Source organism: Bos indicus x Bos taurus, chromosome 3 (assembly GCF_003369695.1).
Source record: "Bos indicus x Bos taurus breed Angus x Brahman F1 hybrid chromosome 3, Bos_hybrid_MaternalHap_v2.0, whole genome shotgun sequence".
NCBI classification, from domain to species: domain Eukaryota; kingdom Metazoa; phylum Chordata; class Mammalia; order Artiodactyla; family Bovidae; genus Bos; species Bos indicus x Bos taurus.
The window spans coordinates 117,176,145-117,192,932 of NC_040078.1; the positions used below are offsets into that span (position 1 = coordinate 117,176,145).

The window sequence follows — 16,788 nt, forward strand, 5'->3', positions numbered from 1 at the left end:
TGAGATGGTTGGGTGGCATCACCAACTCAATGGCCATGAGTCTGAGTAAACTCCGGGGGTTGGCAATGAACAGGGAGGTCTTGTGCGCTGCAGTCCATGGGGGCCAAGGAGTCAGACACGCCTGAGTGACTGAACTGAACTGAGGCCTGACTCCATCTGTGAGGTCAGACCCCATCTCACCTGGGGTGTAGGTTTGAACCAGGTCCCTACAGCCACCTGTTAGTACAAACCCCTTTCTGCAACCCAATCACTTCGAGTCCTCCTCTGTCCTCGCTGAGGTCCAGACACAAGCAGTAGCCCCTGCCCTGAGGAGGTCAGCCCAGGATTGCCAGGGAAGTCCACCCTCCAGGGTTCCCCATGGGGCCAACCCAAACCCTGGGGGCTCCAGGCATCTCGGGCTCCGCCTCCTTTCTCTGATCGTCTGCCATGGCTTGCTCCCGGTCCCCACCAACGACCCGAGCCCCCATCACCCCCTCCCTGGCGCCCACAAGCTCCCCACCCTGAGCCATCCCAGGCCTCCTGCCATTTTCCTGTTCACTGTCCCCTGTCGTCCCGCACCCCCATCCCTGCCTCCCACTGGAATCCCCAGCCCTCATAGTTCCCGTGCCCCTGCGCCTCCGCCTTGCTCTCGCTCCTCCAGCCCCTGTTCCCACCGGAACCCCCAGTCCCCTTGCCCCACGCATCCTCATTCCCCTTCCCTGACTCCCAGCGGTCCCAAACCTCCCGAATCTCCACGCTCACGGTCCCCAGGCGTCCCCGGGCCCCTAGCCCCCAGCGCCCGGATCCCTGGCCCCTGGAGTCCCAGCGCACCCGGCTCCCGGGTCCTTCGGCGCATCCCCACAGCCCGGGACCCGTGCCCCTCTCCCCGGGAGTCCCCAGACTCCAGCCCCCAGCGCCCAGGTCCCCATCTGGCTCGCCCCGGTCCCCGTGTCCCTTCACCCCCACTCCGCTTCAGGCTCCCCAGCCCCTGTCCCCCGCGTCCCTGCAGTCCCCGCAGCCCGGGTCTCCGTGACCCCCTCCCGGGCGTCCCCAGACCCAGGCCCCCAGCGCCCGGGTGCCCATCTGGCGCGCCCCGGGGTCCCTGCAGTCCCCGCAGCCCCGGTCCCCGCGTCCCCCTCCCCGGGCGTCCCCAGCCCCTGTCCCCGCGTCCCCGCGTCCCCGGCCCGCGCCCGCTTACGCCATGACGCCGGCGGAGGGCGGGGCGGAGCGGGGCCGGGCGGCCAGAGGGGCGCGGGCGGCGGAGCCAGGGTCCCGCGGCGCAGCGGGCGGCGCGGCCGATGGACATGGGCACGCAGGGCTCGGGGCGCAAGCGGCTCCCCAACCGGGAGCGGCTGACGGCAGAGGACGACGCGCTGAACCAGATCGCACGCGAGGTGAGCACGGGGCCCGGCCGGAGCGGGGCGCGGGCGCCGGGCTCCGCCGCAGCTGTCGGGCGTCCGTCCGCCGGCTCGGCGGGAGGGGCGCGGGCCGGGCCGGCACCTCGGTGGGCCGGGCGCGGGTCCTCCGCCGCGGGGACGGGCAGGCGACACCGAGCCCTACCCCCAGGCCCCCGGCCCCATCCGGCCGCCGCCCCCTCGCCGAGCCGGACTGGGGTGCCGCCCCTCTTGCGCACGGTGGCCTCGGGCCGGCCTGGTGGGGGGCGAGCGCCCGACTGGGTTGTTCGCCGCATCGTGGGGGTGACGTAGGCCCGACCCCCGGAGCCTGCGGACAGTCCCCGGAGGCCACATGGCCCTGGCGAAATGACCCGGCTCCTGTGTCTGACCCGCTGTCGTCTCGATTGTCACACAGGGCGCAGCTGGGGCGCGAACTGGGGTCTCCCTGGATTTCGTTTCCGGACCGAGGCTTAAAGCGGGCCCAGGCACGCTGAGGTTCTCATCAAAGTTTCCAGGGCAGAGTTTATTATGACGGTCGATGATGAACTTGAAGTGTGCAAATTAAAGGAGCCCCGCTAGGGTGACTTGTACAAACGCCTTTTCTTCCCACAAGAATTCAACCTTTGGGCTAAACAAACCGCAGGGGAAAGATGGCAGGGAGACCCGGGGCAGCAGGTTCCCTGGGAAGGGGTGAGATTCCTGGGGCCCACAGGGGACAGAGCTTGGCTTGTCATGTCACAGAACACCTTTGTACGCCTTCTGGATTGCCTAGCCAGCGTGCTCACTGTAGACAGGCCCCCCTCCCCATCCACTCTCTTCCAAGTGTTGGAGTGTGATGGAGAGGCTGTCTACATGTCATTATCATCACGTGGAAAAACCTCCAGGCGGTGTAGACTGCGGTGTCTGGTTGCCTCACTCAGCTATTTATGGAGGTCCACTCTAGTACCAGGTCTTAGATGATTGGCTTTTATGGATTCGTGGCTGTCGCTCAGTATTTGTTGAATATTGAATGAATAAATGCATTTATTTTTCTCCATGTGGGAAGAAACTGGGCTTTCCAGGAAAACTCCTATTCAGCCCTTAAAACCCATGGTAGATTTGTGTCCTGTGTGGGACCTCCCCCATAAGCCCAGGCAGAGGTCTCCCTGCCTGCACTCGGGCTCCTCTAGCTTTTGCTCCCTACATCTGCCGTGGTGGTCACGTGGCTTCAGCCATTTCTGTTCACCTGTCCGACCCCCGTGGAAGGTAGCCACCAGGCAGGCACCGTCTTACTCATTTCGCATCCCCAGCACTCAACACAGAGCCGGGCGCATAGTAAGTGCTACTAAGTCTCTGTTATATTGCCTAAAAAACCTAAGGGGTATGAGGCACTTACAGTACATGTGGCTAAATATAGGCGCTTGCTAAATGTAGCAGCTTGAACATAATCCCCACCCCTGTGAAGACGGTCATGTAAGTAAGTGTTTAAACATAAAACCAAACAGGTGTTCTCCGGGAGGCCTGAGGTGACATGATCCGTGGGCCTTGTCTTTCCAGCAGTGGTTGCGGACAGAGGAAGGAGACTGAGGGTCCCGAAGTCCACCCCGTGTCTGCTGGATTTTATTAAAACAGACTGAAAGGAAAGGCCAAGGGATGCTCCTGGGGGGAGAGCCTTGAGATGCACAGTAACCGGGCACCCACGGGCCTGCCTCCCAGCCTAGGGACGCAGTTGGCAGTGACAAATTCAGACACCGGCGTCAGACCCAGGACTGGAGCTACACACAGCTCCTCTGTGCTCTCCTAGTCAGCCCCTTCCCGGTCTCTGTTTTTTCATCTTTAAAATGGGGAAAAGACCTCCCCTGAGGCTGTCAGGAGTAATGGAAGTGAGCAGCAGATGTAAAGTGAGTCACTGGCTAGATGTAAGGACGACAGGCTTGGAGCGTCCCAATAACCCTGGCCATGTAGCTGTTCCGAGTGCTGAGTGGCAGCTATTTGTCATGTTGGAAGGAGCCGGTGCAAATACATTTTACTGCCAACTTAACTCTGTCTCCCAACTGTGAAAATTAGAATCACTATTCAAATGGCAAATATCTATTCACCATGGAGTTCTAGAGAGTTCTTATAAAAATCAACAAAATTATCTTAAAGTTTCATATGAATACTTTCTCATTTGCTCATTGACTCAGCAGATACATGCTGCTCTTTCTGAAGCCCTGTACTAGGGAGACTGGGATTCAGGGATGGACTTAAAGAGCATCCGCCCTTGAGGAGTTGGGGTCTGACTTAGAGCATGACAATAATAGAAGACAGGAAGAGATCTGAGATTAAAAGGATATTGGGCCATGAAGGTTTGAAAATGAGAGAGTAACAATTTATTGATGGGACTAAGAATAGCAATCAGAGGTGGCTCCCTGGAGGAAGTGGCATTTTGAGTTATTCTTGAAGAAACCCTGACCTGGACTGGCCTCCACCAGGGGAAATGTTCTGGCTGGAGGGCAGATTCTCTGGGCAGTGTCCCCAGGGCGGTGGACCCTGGTCTCCACAGCGTCTCTGCAGCTGGCTCTGCTGGGCGTCTCTGCAGGTGGCCTCATCCTCAGGCTGCCTTGCTTTAGCAGACTCTGCCCCCCACCCCCTGAACCCACATGCTCCGTCTCTTCTGGTGGCTCTGTCCTGGGAGCTGGAAGCATCTTCCCTGACAAATCTCGCAAGTCTCCCTGCTGCTCCTGAGCCAAGCTCTCTGACCGCGGCACGGGGGCAGGGCAAGAAAGGTTACCCAGTGATCAATCAGGCCTCTCCTGGAAGTGGGAAATGGGGGGACGTGGCCTCCCCCGAAGCTCTTGGGGACATGAGGGGGGCCTGACGGAAAAAATCAAGAGGCCTCAGGAAAGTGGCAGGGGGTGGGACAGGCTTGGGTCAGGCAGGCCCCCAGGAATGTGCACTCAGAGGATAAGTGGAGAATTCCAGGCTGCAATGATGGAGTCGGGCAGGGACAGGGAGCAATGAGGACGGAGGGGGTGGGGGACGCGGGGAACAGGGGCAGGACCACAGTGGAGGGCTGGCTGCATCCCCCTCGATAGCTTCGGACTCTCTTTGTGGAGGAACAGGAAGCAGGGACCCAGTAGAAGCTCTGCTTTTATATTTCCGCAGTTCCCTTATGGTCTCACTCCGGGCAAGTTGATAGTAAATGGAGCTGTAACTTGAAAACGCTGCAGATGCATTTGCAGGAGTGGCTTGTTTCTCGCTGTCTGAGGTGGGATTCAGGCAACATGTTGTCAGGAAGAAGGTCCAGTAAGCTACCTTGAGGCACTGGAGCAGCGTGTCTCTCACCCCCGGGAGGGGTGTCTGAAAGCAGATGTAGTTTTCTCTCCCACCGCCTTGAGCGTTCTGCTCAGGATTCTGGTAGCATCCACACCTCTCATCCCATGCTCTGCTGGGAGTGCGAGCATGTTGTCTCAGAACACTGGCCGTTTGTGTTTCCAGTACAAGGAAGTTGGCTCTGCAGGCTGCAGGAGACCGGCCCTTCGGTGAGCTCACCACCCAGTGAACGCTGGTGGGGTTTCCTTCCTCTTTCACAGCACAGCGACCCGCCACGACTGTGGCCTCCTTTCCAAGGTGGTCTTGCTGGGACGCTGCCCTCGGGGTACCCTCGCCAGGGTACTTCCCAGGTTCCCCCCTATTGGTGGAAGTTGACCCCTGACCTGTGAGAGCAGCTGTTCTGGGTTCATGACCCCTCCCCTTCACTAGAGAAGCGCCCATGGCCCCATAAGGGTCAACCTTTCCGGGGAGGGGAGTTAAGACCTCGTACCCCAGGGCCAGCGACTGACCCAGGGGAGTGAGGATGCAGGAAGCCCCACCCCACCCGCTTGCCTCCTGAAGGAACCGACAACGGGGTGCAGGTCACCCTCCAGGGCCCCCGAGGGAGGGCCCGAGGGCAGGCTCCACTGAGGCCACCTCCCTTCCCCCCAGCCCCTCACCGCCCCCCACTGACAGTGCTCCCTGGACAGAACACTCACCTTCAAACCCCAGCCCCGGGCTCCACTTCTGGGCACCCAGCTTAGGACAGCCTCCGTGCCTCACTCTGGGTGGTCCCACGAATACAAAGTGTTCTGTCCTAAAGCCCCCGGTCACTTGCTGTCCTCCCACCCCCCATCCTTCCCAGATAGCCCCAGAGAGATCACCCTGTCCTGAAGGACCCTGACTGCTTTCCGGTCCAGCCTTGAGGCCATTCGAGGGCCCAGTCTGGGCGTGGGCCTCTGCAGAGCGGCCCCAGAGTCCGGTTCCGTTGGACCCCCGCTTCCCCTTCTTCCAGCTCTCGGCAGGCAGGTCTGACTCCTCTGGAGTCAGAGGTGAGCCCTGATGGCACGATGCAGGCTGCTGGTGTCCGGGCGTGGCCCGTGCCCTCGGGGGAGGTCACACGGCGGGCGGCGTCTACAACCTGGGCTTCCTGCAGCTGGTTTCCCTCATTTGAACCGTCACCTTCACTCGCTTCTCCCCAGCGAGTTTGCCTGTTTGAAGCTGGCCAGTGGATGCAGGCCGTTTGGACTGGAGGATGAAATCTATCCAGTGTGGCCGCGGTTTGGGACTGGGGTGGTGTCAGAGCCCCTCCTTCCAGGGTGGGAAGAGGTGAGGGGCCTTCAGACACCCCCACCCCCGGCCCCAGTTCTAACGCAACCACCGTGGGGTGACCCCGGGCCCCTCCCTGGCTTGTCGTCCTGAGACACTTGCACACATCTTGGTGCATCAGTAACAAGCATTAGGAATATGACAAGACGAGCCTTCCGAGTGGATGTGTGTCATGGTCTGAGCTGTCGGGAATGGCCTGCGCCCTGCCTGTGACCTGGGGCTGATTCCCGACAAGACGGTTCTGGGTGGGGGGTGGGCAGTCCTGCTGGACTCCCATGATCTGTGGGCCCCGCTCCACGGCTATTTCTGTCAGAGGGCCAGCTGTCTCCCTGTCCCTTTTCTGGGCGACTCTGTGATGACTCACGGCTTTAGTAGTCAGGGCTGTGAATGCATGTGGAGGACCTAAAGCATCTGCTCCATAGAGTGACTGTCAGGGACCTGGGTTCTCACTGAGCCTGTCACCTGCGAGCCTTGTCAGGGTTCAGGAGGGACAAGGGGGACAGGTGGCGACCGAGGGTGCTTTTAAGGTCTGAGGTGCGTCAGGGACTCCCAGGAGCTTCTCCCCTGTAAGTGTATGCCATCCCATCGGAAGAGTTTAGAGCATCCCTGTTAGATGTGGAAAAACTGCTCCGAGATGCTCGGTGACTTGTCTGAGGTCATCTAGTAACTCAGAGGTGCCAGGTCATCGTCCAGCCTGTTTCCTGCATCAGAGTCTTGGCTCCACACAAGGCCCTATTCCAGGCGGTGTCCTGAAGTTAAGCTGACTTGCTTCCCATCTCAGGCACTGTTGTCCTCAACTGCCCTCTGAACCATCAGGCTTAACATTGCATGTTCAGTTCAGTTCAGTCGCTCAGTCGTGTCCGACTCTTTGCGACCCCATGAATCGCAGCACACCAGGCCCCCCAGTCCATCACCAACTCCCAGAGTTCATTCAGACTCACGTCCATCGAGTCAGTGATGCCATCCAGCCATCTCATCCTCTGTCGTCCCCTTCTCCTCCTGCCCCCAATCCCTCCCAGCATCAGAGTCTTTTCCAATGAGTCAACTCTTCGCACGAGGTGGCCAAAGTACTGGAGTTTCAGCTTTAGCATCATTCCTTCCAAAGAAATCCCAGGGCTAATCTCCTTCAGAATGGACTGGTTGGATCTTCCTGCAGTCCAAGGGACTCTCAAGAGTCTTCTCCAACACCACAGTTCAAAAGCATCAATTCTTCTGTACTCAGCTTTCTTCACAGTCCAACTCTCACATTCATTCATGACCACTGGAAAAACCATAGCCTTGACTAGACGGACCTTTGTTGGCAAAGTAATGTCTTTGCTTTTGAATATGCTATCTAGGTTGGTCATAACTTTCCTTCCAAGGAGTAAGCATCTTGTAATTTCATGGCTGCAGTCACCATCTGCAGTGATTTTGGAGCCCGAAAAATAAAGTCTGACACTGTTTCCCCATCTATTTCCCATGAAGTGATGGGACTGGATGCCATGATCTTCGTTTTCTGAATGTTGAGCTTTAAGCCAACTTTTTCACTCTCCACTTTCATTTTCATCAAGAGGCTTTTGAGTTCCTCTTCACCTTCTGCCATAAGGGTGGTGTCATCTGCATATCTGAGGTTATTGAGATTTCTTCCAGCAATCTTGATTCCAGCTTGTGCTTCTTCCAGCCCAGCGTTTCTCATGATGTACTCTGCATAGAAGTTAAATAAGCAGGGACAATATACAGCCTTGACGGACTCCTTTTCCTATTTGGAACCATTGTGTTGTTCCATGTCCAGTTCTAACTGTTGCTTCCTGACCTGCATACAAATTTCTCAAGAGGCAGGTCAGGTGGTCTGGTATTCCCATCTCTTTCAGAATTTTCCACAGTTTATTGTGATCCACACAGTCAAAGGCTTTGGCATAGTCAATAAAGCAGAAATAGATGTTTTTCTGGAACTCTCTTGCTTTTTCGATGATCCAGCAGATGTTGGCAATTTGGTCTCTGGTTCCTCTGCCTTTCCTAAAACCAGCTTGAACATCTGAAAGTTCACAGTTCACGTATTGCTGAAGCCTGGCTTGGAGAATTTTGAGCATTACTTTACTAGCGTGTGAGATGAGATGAGTGCAATTGTGCAGTACTTACTGTTTCTCCTCCTCCTCTTGTTTTTTTTTTCACACTTTCATCTTTAAAAATTAATTTTATGTCATTAAAGTAATGTTTGTTTTCACCCTGGTCCCATATTCTCAGGCCATTCTCCACACAACAGCTGGGTGGTCCTTCTAAAACATGTCAGATTGTGTCGTAATGGCTTTCCATATCCCTCAGTAAAAGCCAAGCTCTTAATGGGCTTTGTTGTTGTTGTTCATTCAACAACCCCATGGACAGTAGCACCCAGGCTCTTCTGTCCTCCACTGTCTCCCAGAGTTTGCTCAAATTCATGTCCATTGAGTCGGTGATGCCATCCAACCATCTCATCCTCTGTCATCCCCATCTCCTGCCACCTTCAATCTTTCCCAGCATCAGGGTCTTTTCCAGTGACTCAGCTCTTCACATCAGGTGGCCAAAGTATTGGAGCTTCAGCTTCAGCAACAGTCCTTCCAATGAGTACTCAAATCTGATTTCCTTTAGGATGGACTGGTTAACGGCCTTAAAAGACCCTAAATGACCTGGTAATGGGCTCCCCATTTGTAAATAATATGCATGTGCACTATTCATTGATTTTTCAACTGTAGGCACCGTGTGCTGGCCTCCTGATTGGAGGGGAGGACTTGGGTCTGTGGGTCTAGCTCAGGTTCACTCCCCGCTTTCTCCCCGCTCTTCTTCACGTCATAGTCACCTTGCGCTTATAGATTCATAAGCAACCGCTAGCAGAACAATAGGCTGGTTAAGAGTGTGGGGGCCCAAGTCAGTTTTCCTTTTTCCTGGGTTCAGTCCCCGATCCTTGCACTTGCTCCATGACCTCAGGCAAGTTCCTTAACCACTTTGTGTCTCTATTCCCTCATCTGTAAGATGGGAACATTTTAAGAGTATGCTTCTTCCCGGGTTTTATGGGGGTAAATGAAGTATTTCCTGACAAGACTTCAGAGGATGACCAGAACATGCTCAGTGAACACTAGTGGTGATGATGATGTAGTGTGATAGCGCTAACTGCAGAGCCAACAAGTATACGATGATGTTTTTCTTTATACAATTTTCTGCTTTTTTTGGAGTTCATTATTTCCTTTTTTCCCCAATCGCTCATCTCTTTGCGTATCTCTCATGCCTAATTTCTCACGAGCTTTTGAACAGAAACCTTCGCAATATTATTTTCTATGTGATTAAATGAATCTATCAGTTCCGCTTTATGCCCTCCTGGAAATCTCCCCCCGAGACCTCTGTCCAGTCTGTGCTGAGTGCTCTCGGGGTTTGTGTCAGCTGCCCTCCCTTTGCCACTTCTTTGTTGCTGTCGATGCATCCGTGTGTGCTGGATTCTGCACTGTCTTCTTTCTTGAGCTACTAACTCATTTTGTTGGAACACACCCTTCAGTAGCTTTCTGAGAGGGAATGCCTTTTCTAAGCGCTTGCATGTCTGAAAATGTCTTTATTGTACCCTCACACTTGATTGTTCGGCTGAGTATAGAGTTCTAGGTTAGAATAATTTTTTTTCCGAAGAATGACAGAGATTTCTATGTATACTTTGAAATTATTTCCAGTGTGTATTGTTAACTGGGAAAAAAAGCAATGTGCAGAAAATGAAGATAGCATGCCATTGCTCAGGTGAGGAGGTCTGTGACTTGCCTGCATTTGCATAAGGAAACTGGCAGAAAGTCCAGTAAAAGCAATGTGGACATGTAAGTGGAAATGTAGATTTGTTACATGTAATTTTTATACTCCTTTGATATTTGAACCCTGTGACTGTATGATTTTTATGTGATTTTATCTCTTTATTTTTGGCTCTGCTGGGTCTTCCCTGCTGCACGGCCTCTTCTGTAGTCGTGGAAGCGGGGACTGCTCTCTAGCTGCAGTGTGCAGACTTCTGATTGTAGCGGCTTCTCGGTGCGGAGCTAGGGCTCTAGGCACGCGGCTTCAGTAGCTGTGGTGCCCGGGCTTCGTTGCTCCACAGTGTGTGGAATCTTCCTGATCAGGGATCGAACGAACACGTGTCTCCTGTATTAGCAGGTGATCTCTTTACCACTGAGCTACCAGGGAAGCTCTGTATTACCTATTTAATAAAATAAAATAATAAATACCAAAAACGTATAATTAACTGTTTTCTACCACAATTTTGAAGACATTTTTTTCCATTTTATTCTACCTTTCAGAATTGCTTTGATCATTTTGATGCCTTATATATTCTCAGTATCTTGTGTAACATCTATTTTTACACTCTACAAGCTTTCAGGATCCTCTCTTGATTTTCAGTATTCTGGATTTTATTTTTACATTCATTCAATCTGGAAATGTATATCCTAAAATTCTGGGATATTTTCTGAAAAATTTCCCCTTCCCACTATTTGCTCTGTTCTTTTAAAGCAACTGCTGTTGATAGAAGTAGCTTCCTTTTTCATCTCATTTTCTAGCTTTTTGTATTTTGGTGATACTTTATAGCTAATTACTCAGCTTTATCTTCTCCTTCTTCTACTAAACTTATTTGTCCTATATTTTATTTCTAAGAGTATCTGTTCGTTTGTTTTGGTTCCGTGGTCCATTTTTGCAGCATCCTTTTTGAGTCACTAATGCAGCACCTTTTTCTGTCATTCTGAGGAGTGTTTATTTTGGTTTTCTGATTGTTCCCGAAAATCGCTTTTGTTCCCTGTGTGATGGTCTATTCCTTTCCGTCCTTTGTGTGATTTGGCCTCTGTCTTTAACCTTGGAGCCCTTCCCAGAGGTGTGGTGATCCTTGGATCCATTCATGTATGAGGACAAGGCACTAAAAAACTGGGAGACAATTTGAGGGAAGGCTAGGAGGGCTTCCCAGATGGTACTGGTGGTAAAGAATCCACCTGCCAATGCGTAAGACATGGGAGAAGGAAGTGGCAACCCACTCCAGGATTCTTGCCTGGAGAATCCAGAGGAGGAGAGCCACAGAGGCTGGTGGGTAACAGTCTATGAGATCACAAAGAGTCAGACACAGTTGAGTACATAGGAGGGTAAATACCACAAGATTCGGCCAGGACACCTCCTGGGGTGCAGTGGGGTGGCGGAGGTGTTGGCCCCAGACTTTAAGTAGCTCCTCAGGGCACTGGCACACAGTCAGGATTTGAACCCGAGTCCCCCTGTCTTCTGGGGAAGGCAATGGCACCCCACTCCAGTACTCTTGCCTGGAAAATCCCATGGACGGAGGAGCCTGGTAGGCTGCAGTCCATGGGGTCGTGAAGAGTCGGACACGACTGAACGACTTCACTTTCCCTTTGCACTTTCATGCACTGGAGAAGGAAATGGCAACCCACTCCAATGTTCTTGCCTGGAGAATCCCAGGGATGGGGGAGCCTGGTGGGCTGCCGTCTCTGGGGTCGCACAGAGTCGGACACGACTGAAGCGACTTAGCAGTAGCAGCAGCAGCCCCCTGTCTTCAAGGCCAGCAACTTGACCACAGGGTCAGTGTTCAGAGGAAATGCTGCTTAATGCGAACAAACCAAGCCTCTCTAATTTGGTACCTAGAGATAGAGTTTTGTTTTGATGAAGTGGGTAGAAGAGATTGAGAAGAAAGTTGGAAAATAGTCTGAGACTTATACCAAGGAAGAGGTTGTGTCCATACAGCCCAAACTGGAGAACTGGTCACGACAGTGTGCTTTTACTCAGGGTGGAAAAATGTCAAATTAGGTGAGCAAACAGAGAGCTTTGTTTTAAAAAATAAGATTTTCATAGCTTCAGGCATCAAGAAGAATTCATTTGTTGGTTCGGAAAATTCTCTTAAGATCTGAGAGATACTTTCCATAAAACAAATAGAAAATACCTGGAGAGGTTAGGTAGGCAGAATGTGATATGGTCTTGGCAGCGGGTGAGCCCCTGGATCAGCAAGAGCCAGAGCCAGAGCCGTCCAGTGCCTCCCCTGGCGGATTAAGTTGCAATGTTCCCACCCACTCCTTGGCTCAGGGGAGCGAACGAAAAACCCCGCAGTGGTCACAGTAGTGTTTCAGCAAGCAGAAACCAGGAGATCTAAAGTTGTTCGTTAGGCTTTGAACCTCCCTCGCATAAGTTTATCCGTTTTTCCACCCTTACCCTTGATTGCTTTCTATTTATCTTCTTTTGTGATGGCTCTTGTTGTTGTGCCTTTTAATATGCTTTCTAGGTTGGTCATAGCTTTTCTTCCAAGGAGCAAGCATCTTTTGATTTCACGGCTGCATGCTGTGATTTTGGAGCCCAAGAAAATAAAGTCTCTCACTGTTTCCACTGTTTCCCCATCTATTTGCCAGGAAGTGATGGGACTAGATGCCATGATCTTAGTTTTTTTTTTTTTTTTTTGAATGTTGAATTTTAAGCCAACTTTTTCACTCTCCTCTTTCACTTTCATCAAGAGGCTCTTTAGTTCTTCGCTTTCTGCCATAAGGATGATGTCATCTGCATATCTGAGGTTATTGGTATTTCTTCCAGTAATCTTGATTCCAGCTTGTGCTTTATCCAGCACTGTGGTGTTGGAGAAGACTCTTGAGAGTCCCTTGGACTGCAAGGAGACCAAACCAGTCAATCCTAAACGAAATCAGTCCTGAATATTCATTGGAAGGACTGATGCTGAAGCTGAAACTCCAATACTTTGACCACCCTATACAAAGAGCCAACTCTTTGGAAAAGACCCTGATGCTGGGAAAGATTGAAGGCAGAAGGAGAAGGGGACGACAGAGGATGAGATGGTTGGATGGCATCACCAACTCTATGGACATGAGTTTGAGCAAGCTCTGGGAGTTGGTGATGGACAGGGAGGCCTGGCGTGCTGCAGTCCATGGGGTCGCAAAGATTCGGACACGACTGAGCCGCTGAACTGAACTTGTTGTGCAGTTGCTAAGTCATGTCTGACTCTTTGCAACCCTGTGGACTGCAGCATGCCAGGCTCCCCTGTCCTTCACTATCTCCCGGAGTTTACTCAAATTCATATCCATTGAGTCAGTTATTCTCTCTAACCATTTCAGGCACATGAGAAGATATGGAGTTTTCCAAGTTGACACTGGGAGAGATGGAATTTCCATGTTGATTGAACAACTAATACGACCCCACCCTGGATGCCCTAAAATATAGCTTGAAGTTACCCTTGAAGCCCTCAGAGCAGAGCTGGCCAGTAGGACTTTCTGTGATGATGGAGATGCTCTGTGTCTATGCTGCATTGCTGTCGAGCACTTGAAATGCAGCTAGTACAGCTAAGGAACTGCATTTTAATTCATGCTTCGTTTTACTTCCTTTAAACATAAATAGACACCCCTGGTTGGTGGCTACTGTATTGGACAGCACAGCTCTTGAGCAATGATTTATTCTTTGTTGAAATCTGCTGTCCTGGAGGTGTGCTCTCTATTGCAGAAGCTGTTGATTCTCATCCGGAGAGGGGTGACAGGTGGACAGGCCTGGCGTCCCGCAGGCCGGAAGTGAGTCCAGCCCAGGGAGAATGCATCGGGCAGTGGGAGAAGCACAATCAGCCTTTTGAAGTTGTGTGTCCGTAGGCAAGTTAGTGAGTCCGAGTCTCCTTCCCTTTGTCTGTGACAGAGGAATAACGTTTTCCATGTGGTTGTGGTGATGAGTGGAGCTTCCCTGGTGTCCCCGTGGTGAAGGATCCACCTGCCAACGCAGGAAGCAGGAGACTCAGGTTCGATGCCTGGATCAAGAAGATCCGCTGGAGGAGGAAATGGCAACCCACTGCAGTATTCTTGCCTGGAGAATCCCACGGACAGACGAGCCTGGCGGGCTACAGTCCATGGGGTCGAAAAGAGGTGGACACGACTGAGCGACTGAGCATGCCTGTGGTAATGAGTCGTGCCAGGAAATGGAGAGCATCTGCTGGGGACAGGAAATACACGATGGTTCTGGTGGGTGCCTGGGTACCTAGTGGGCGCTAACTGGATAGTGGCTATTTTCTCCCTCCTGCCGGCTGTGTTCCTCTCTACCAAGGGACAGCAGTACTGCCAGACTGGCCAGGATGTGCCCCGGGCATCACCGATGCAGAGACAGGGGTGATTGGCAGGTGGATGCTTTACCACTGAGCCACCCTCCCTCATAAGATGAGGGCTGGAACGAGAGACCAGGATCAAGATAAGGAAAGAGAGTGGCCTATAGGAAAAGTGTGAGAAAAATACAGGAGAGATGATCTCCTGTGTGCTGGGGGGGAAACAGACAGCCCTGGCTCTGGGTCAGTGAGCTCAGAGGAAAAGCCCTCACCGCTACCCCTTTAAATACGCTAACCCCATAAACTTTGTTTAGTTTCAGAACCCCATGTGCTTTCTTATAGTTTAGAGCCTGTGTTCAATTCTTTGGCCTTGAGATGGAAGGGACCCTCCGCTTTCGATTGTTTTTTGCTTCTTGGCCTTGAACTGAAGAACCAGTAATAAGATGCAGTCATATTTTTCTAGCCCCTTTACTGTCAGGCAGCCAAGCTCTGGTGTCGGGCCTCTGGTTAACGTCCTGGAGATGACGGCCCACTTCACCCAGGCCATGTCCCGCACCATTTATCTTTGGGTTTATCTGACCTCTCAGAAGCTACTAAGCTACCTGCCTATTTTTAACCTGTGCCTGGAGCCAGCTCCAGAATGAAGTGGCCACATGAGCCACGATGAGGTGGTGACCACACAGCCTTCCAAATCTTCACTCCGCTTTCTCGGGCTTTTCCTCTTTTGTGTCGGGGTTTGCCAGCCTCGGGATTACTGACATTGGGCCGGATGTGGGGGTCAGGGGAGGGTTTCTGGACATAGCGGAACGTTTAGCAGCATCCCTGGTTTCCGCCCGGGAGTGACGACCGCAAGGGCCCCAGGGAGCAGAGCGGCCTGTGGAGAACCATCGTGTTTCCTGTTCCCGCTGGGAGTGTACCTCAGCTCTGGACCACACGCCTCGTCTCCAGAAACCTGGTTCCTTTGCTCTCACCTCTGATCGGTGGCTGCAGCTGCTCCCCAGGAGGGCAGAAAGCACCAGCTGACCAAACCACATGGTCCTGGGAGTTTTTCCCAATTAAACCTCCCGGAAGTTACTCTGAGGGGCCGCCTACTCTGGAAAGTTGTGGTGGAGCTGTTCTAGGAGCAGCTGTGCAGACTCAGGAAGTTGGGATGTTCATAGCAAACTCGATGAGCCTTTGCTGAGTGCCAGGGGACCCTTGAGTCGATGGTGGGGTGCGAGGGGCATGGGGAGAGGCTAAGGGGGGCTGGAATGGACCCTGAGAGGCAGGTACAGCAGTAACTCTGGCTGCCTCCACGGAAGGTGGGCTGGCACGAAGCTGGGGGCTGGTGAGAGGTGGTCTTTTGTGTTACATCCTACTAGAGAGAGTGGCTCCTTTGTGCCCACTGGAGATGCCCTTTGCCTTCTGGATGTGCTTGAGGGCCGTCAGGCCAACATCAGGCCCAATTTGGGGACTGCAGAGCAGAGCTGCCTGCCACCAGGCCGTGTCTGCCTGTCTTTCTCTCTGGGAAAAGCCCCAGGCCCACGGCTCAGGTGCGCTCTGGGGACAGCAGAGACGAGGTGGCGTCATCCACGTGGTCACCATGGTGAGCGCTGTGGAGAGTCGGCTCTGCCCTGGGGGCGGGGACGCTGCAGGGTTGACCTTCCCAGCCAGCCGGGGTCCTGTCCCCCCAGCCCACAGGCTCTGCCCAGCGCCCTCCAACTCCATGCTGGGGATTCAGCAAGAGATGAAGACAGAGAGGTGCTGCTGGACGCTGCCCGGACATAGCTAAGCATAGCCACCTGCGACGCCCCCCATCCTGTAACCCTGAGTGGGGCATCTCCTTACAGCACGCACCGCCCCCCTCCCCCAGACAAGGGAAGCAGCCTGGGACAAGCATCGGTCCAGTAAATGGCCGGGCCTGGGATGACACTGCTGGTTGACTTGATGTCCCCAAAAGGGCAGGAACGGGGCAGTGTAAGGCCAAGGGAGGGAGCCCAGGCTGTCGCCTTGTCCTTTTAGAGCCAGGAGGCCTCCGTGGCTGGGTATGACCCTAGCACGCCTGCCAGCATCACTGCTCATTCGAAATCCCAGGTGTGTTGTGGGCAGGGAGGACCCCCCCCCCCCAACTTTAGCGTCACCAGTGGGGGCGGTGCTGGCAGCCCATTAATACTCCAGATCCCCAGGGAGGCCCGCCCCCCAGATCAGAAGGACGCTGGGTGTCGAACGACGTGAAGACTGGTGACCAGCACACTTCCACAGGGCTAAAATTGTCCCAGTGCCTCCCAAGAGGCACAGTTGCTTTTGACATTTGTAGCTGAACTTCTTAAAACAGATGACCAGTTCTGGGCCCTGCGAGGACCCCTCTGTGTGCCGGGGTCTTTGCTCGTCTTGTTCTTTAGGAAGTTCTGTGCAGCCCCGTCTCCCCATACTTCCAGAGTGAGAACCAGGAGAATCAGCCATCCTAAGGGCTCACCTGCCCCGCCCATCCAGGGCCTCGCTTCCCTCTGGATTCCCTGGGGCCCAAAGGCCTGTGAGTCACCCCAGACGCTGCAGAGATGAGGCAGGAAGTGGCCGTTAGCCGTGGGGATGCTCTCTGTTCTGTCATATTGCCTTCCGAGGTTTAGAGCTCTGGCTTCTGTTTTAATATACAGTTTTCAAAGAAAAACACAGACATACCGCATCCCTCTCATGCTTGGAAAATTCAACTTTAAGATTCCTTTCACTTAGATTTTTGCTTGGTGAACAGCGCCACAGTTTTCTTCTATTTTTTTTATCTTTCTTAAACAT

At 53.1% G+C, this 16,788-nt stretch overlaps 1 protein-coding gene across 39 annotated transcripts in view; it reads left to right on the forward strand.

Moving 5' to 3' along the window:
* The first annotated feature begins 1,194 nt into the window (after nucleotides 1–1,194).
* LRRFIP1 (LRR binding FLII interacting protein 1) overlaps nucleotides 1,195–16,788 on the forward strand; it is a 161,687-nt gene continuing 146,093 nt past the window's right edge. For 36 of the 39 annotated variants that reach the window (XM_027538064.1, XM_027538013.1, XM_027538028.1 and 33 more), the window contains exon 1: nucleotides 1,214–1,373. In XM_027538064.1, the coding sequence (XP_027393865.1) occupies nucleotides 1,278–1,373 (96 nt within the window). In that variant the 5' untranslated portion in view covers nucleotides 1,214–1,277. Of the gene's footprint in view, nucleotides 1,374–16,788 lie in introns of all 39 variants that reach the window. The other 3 variants (XM_027538059.1, XM_027538057.1, XM_027538063.1) reach the window with 3 other exon arrangements.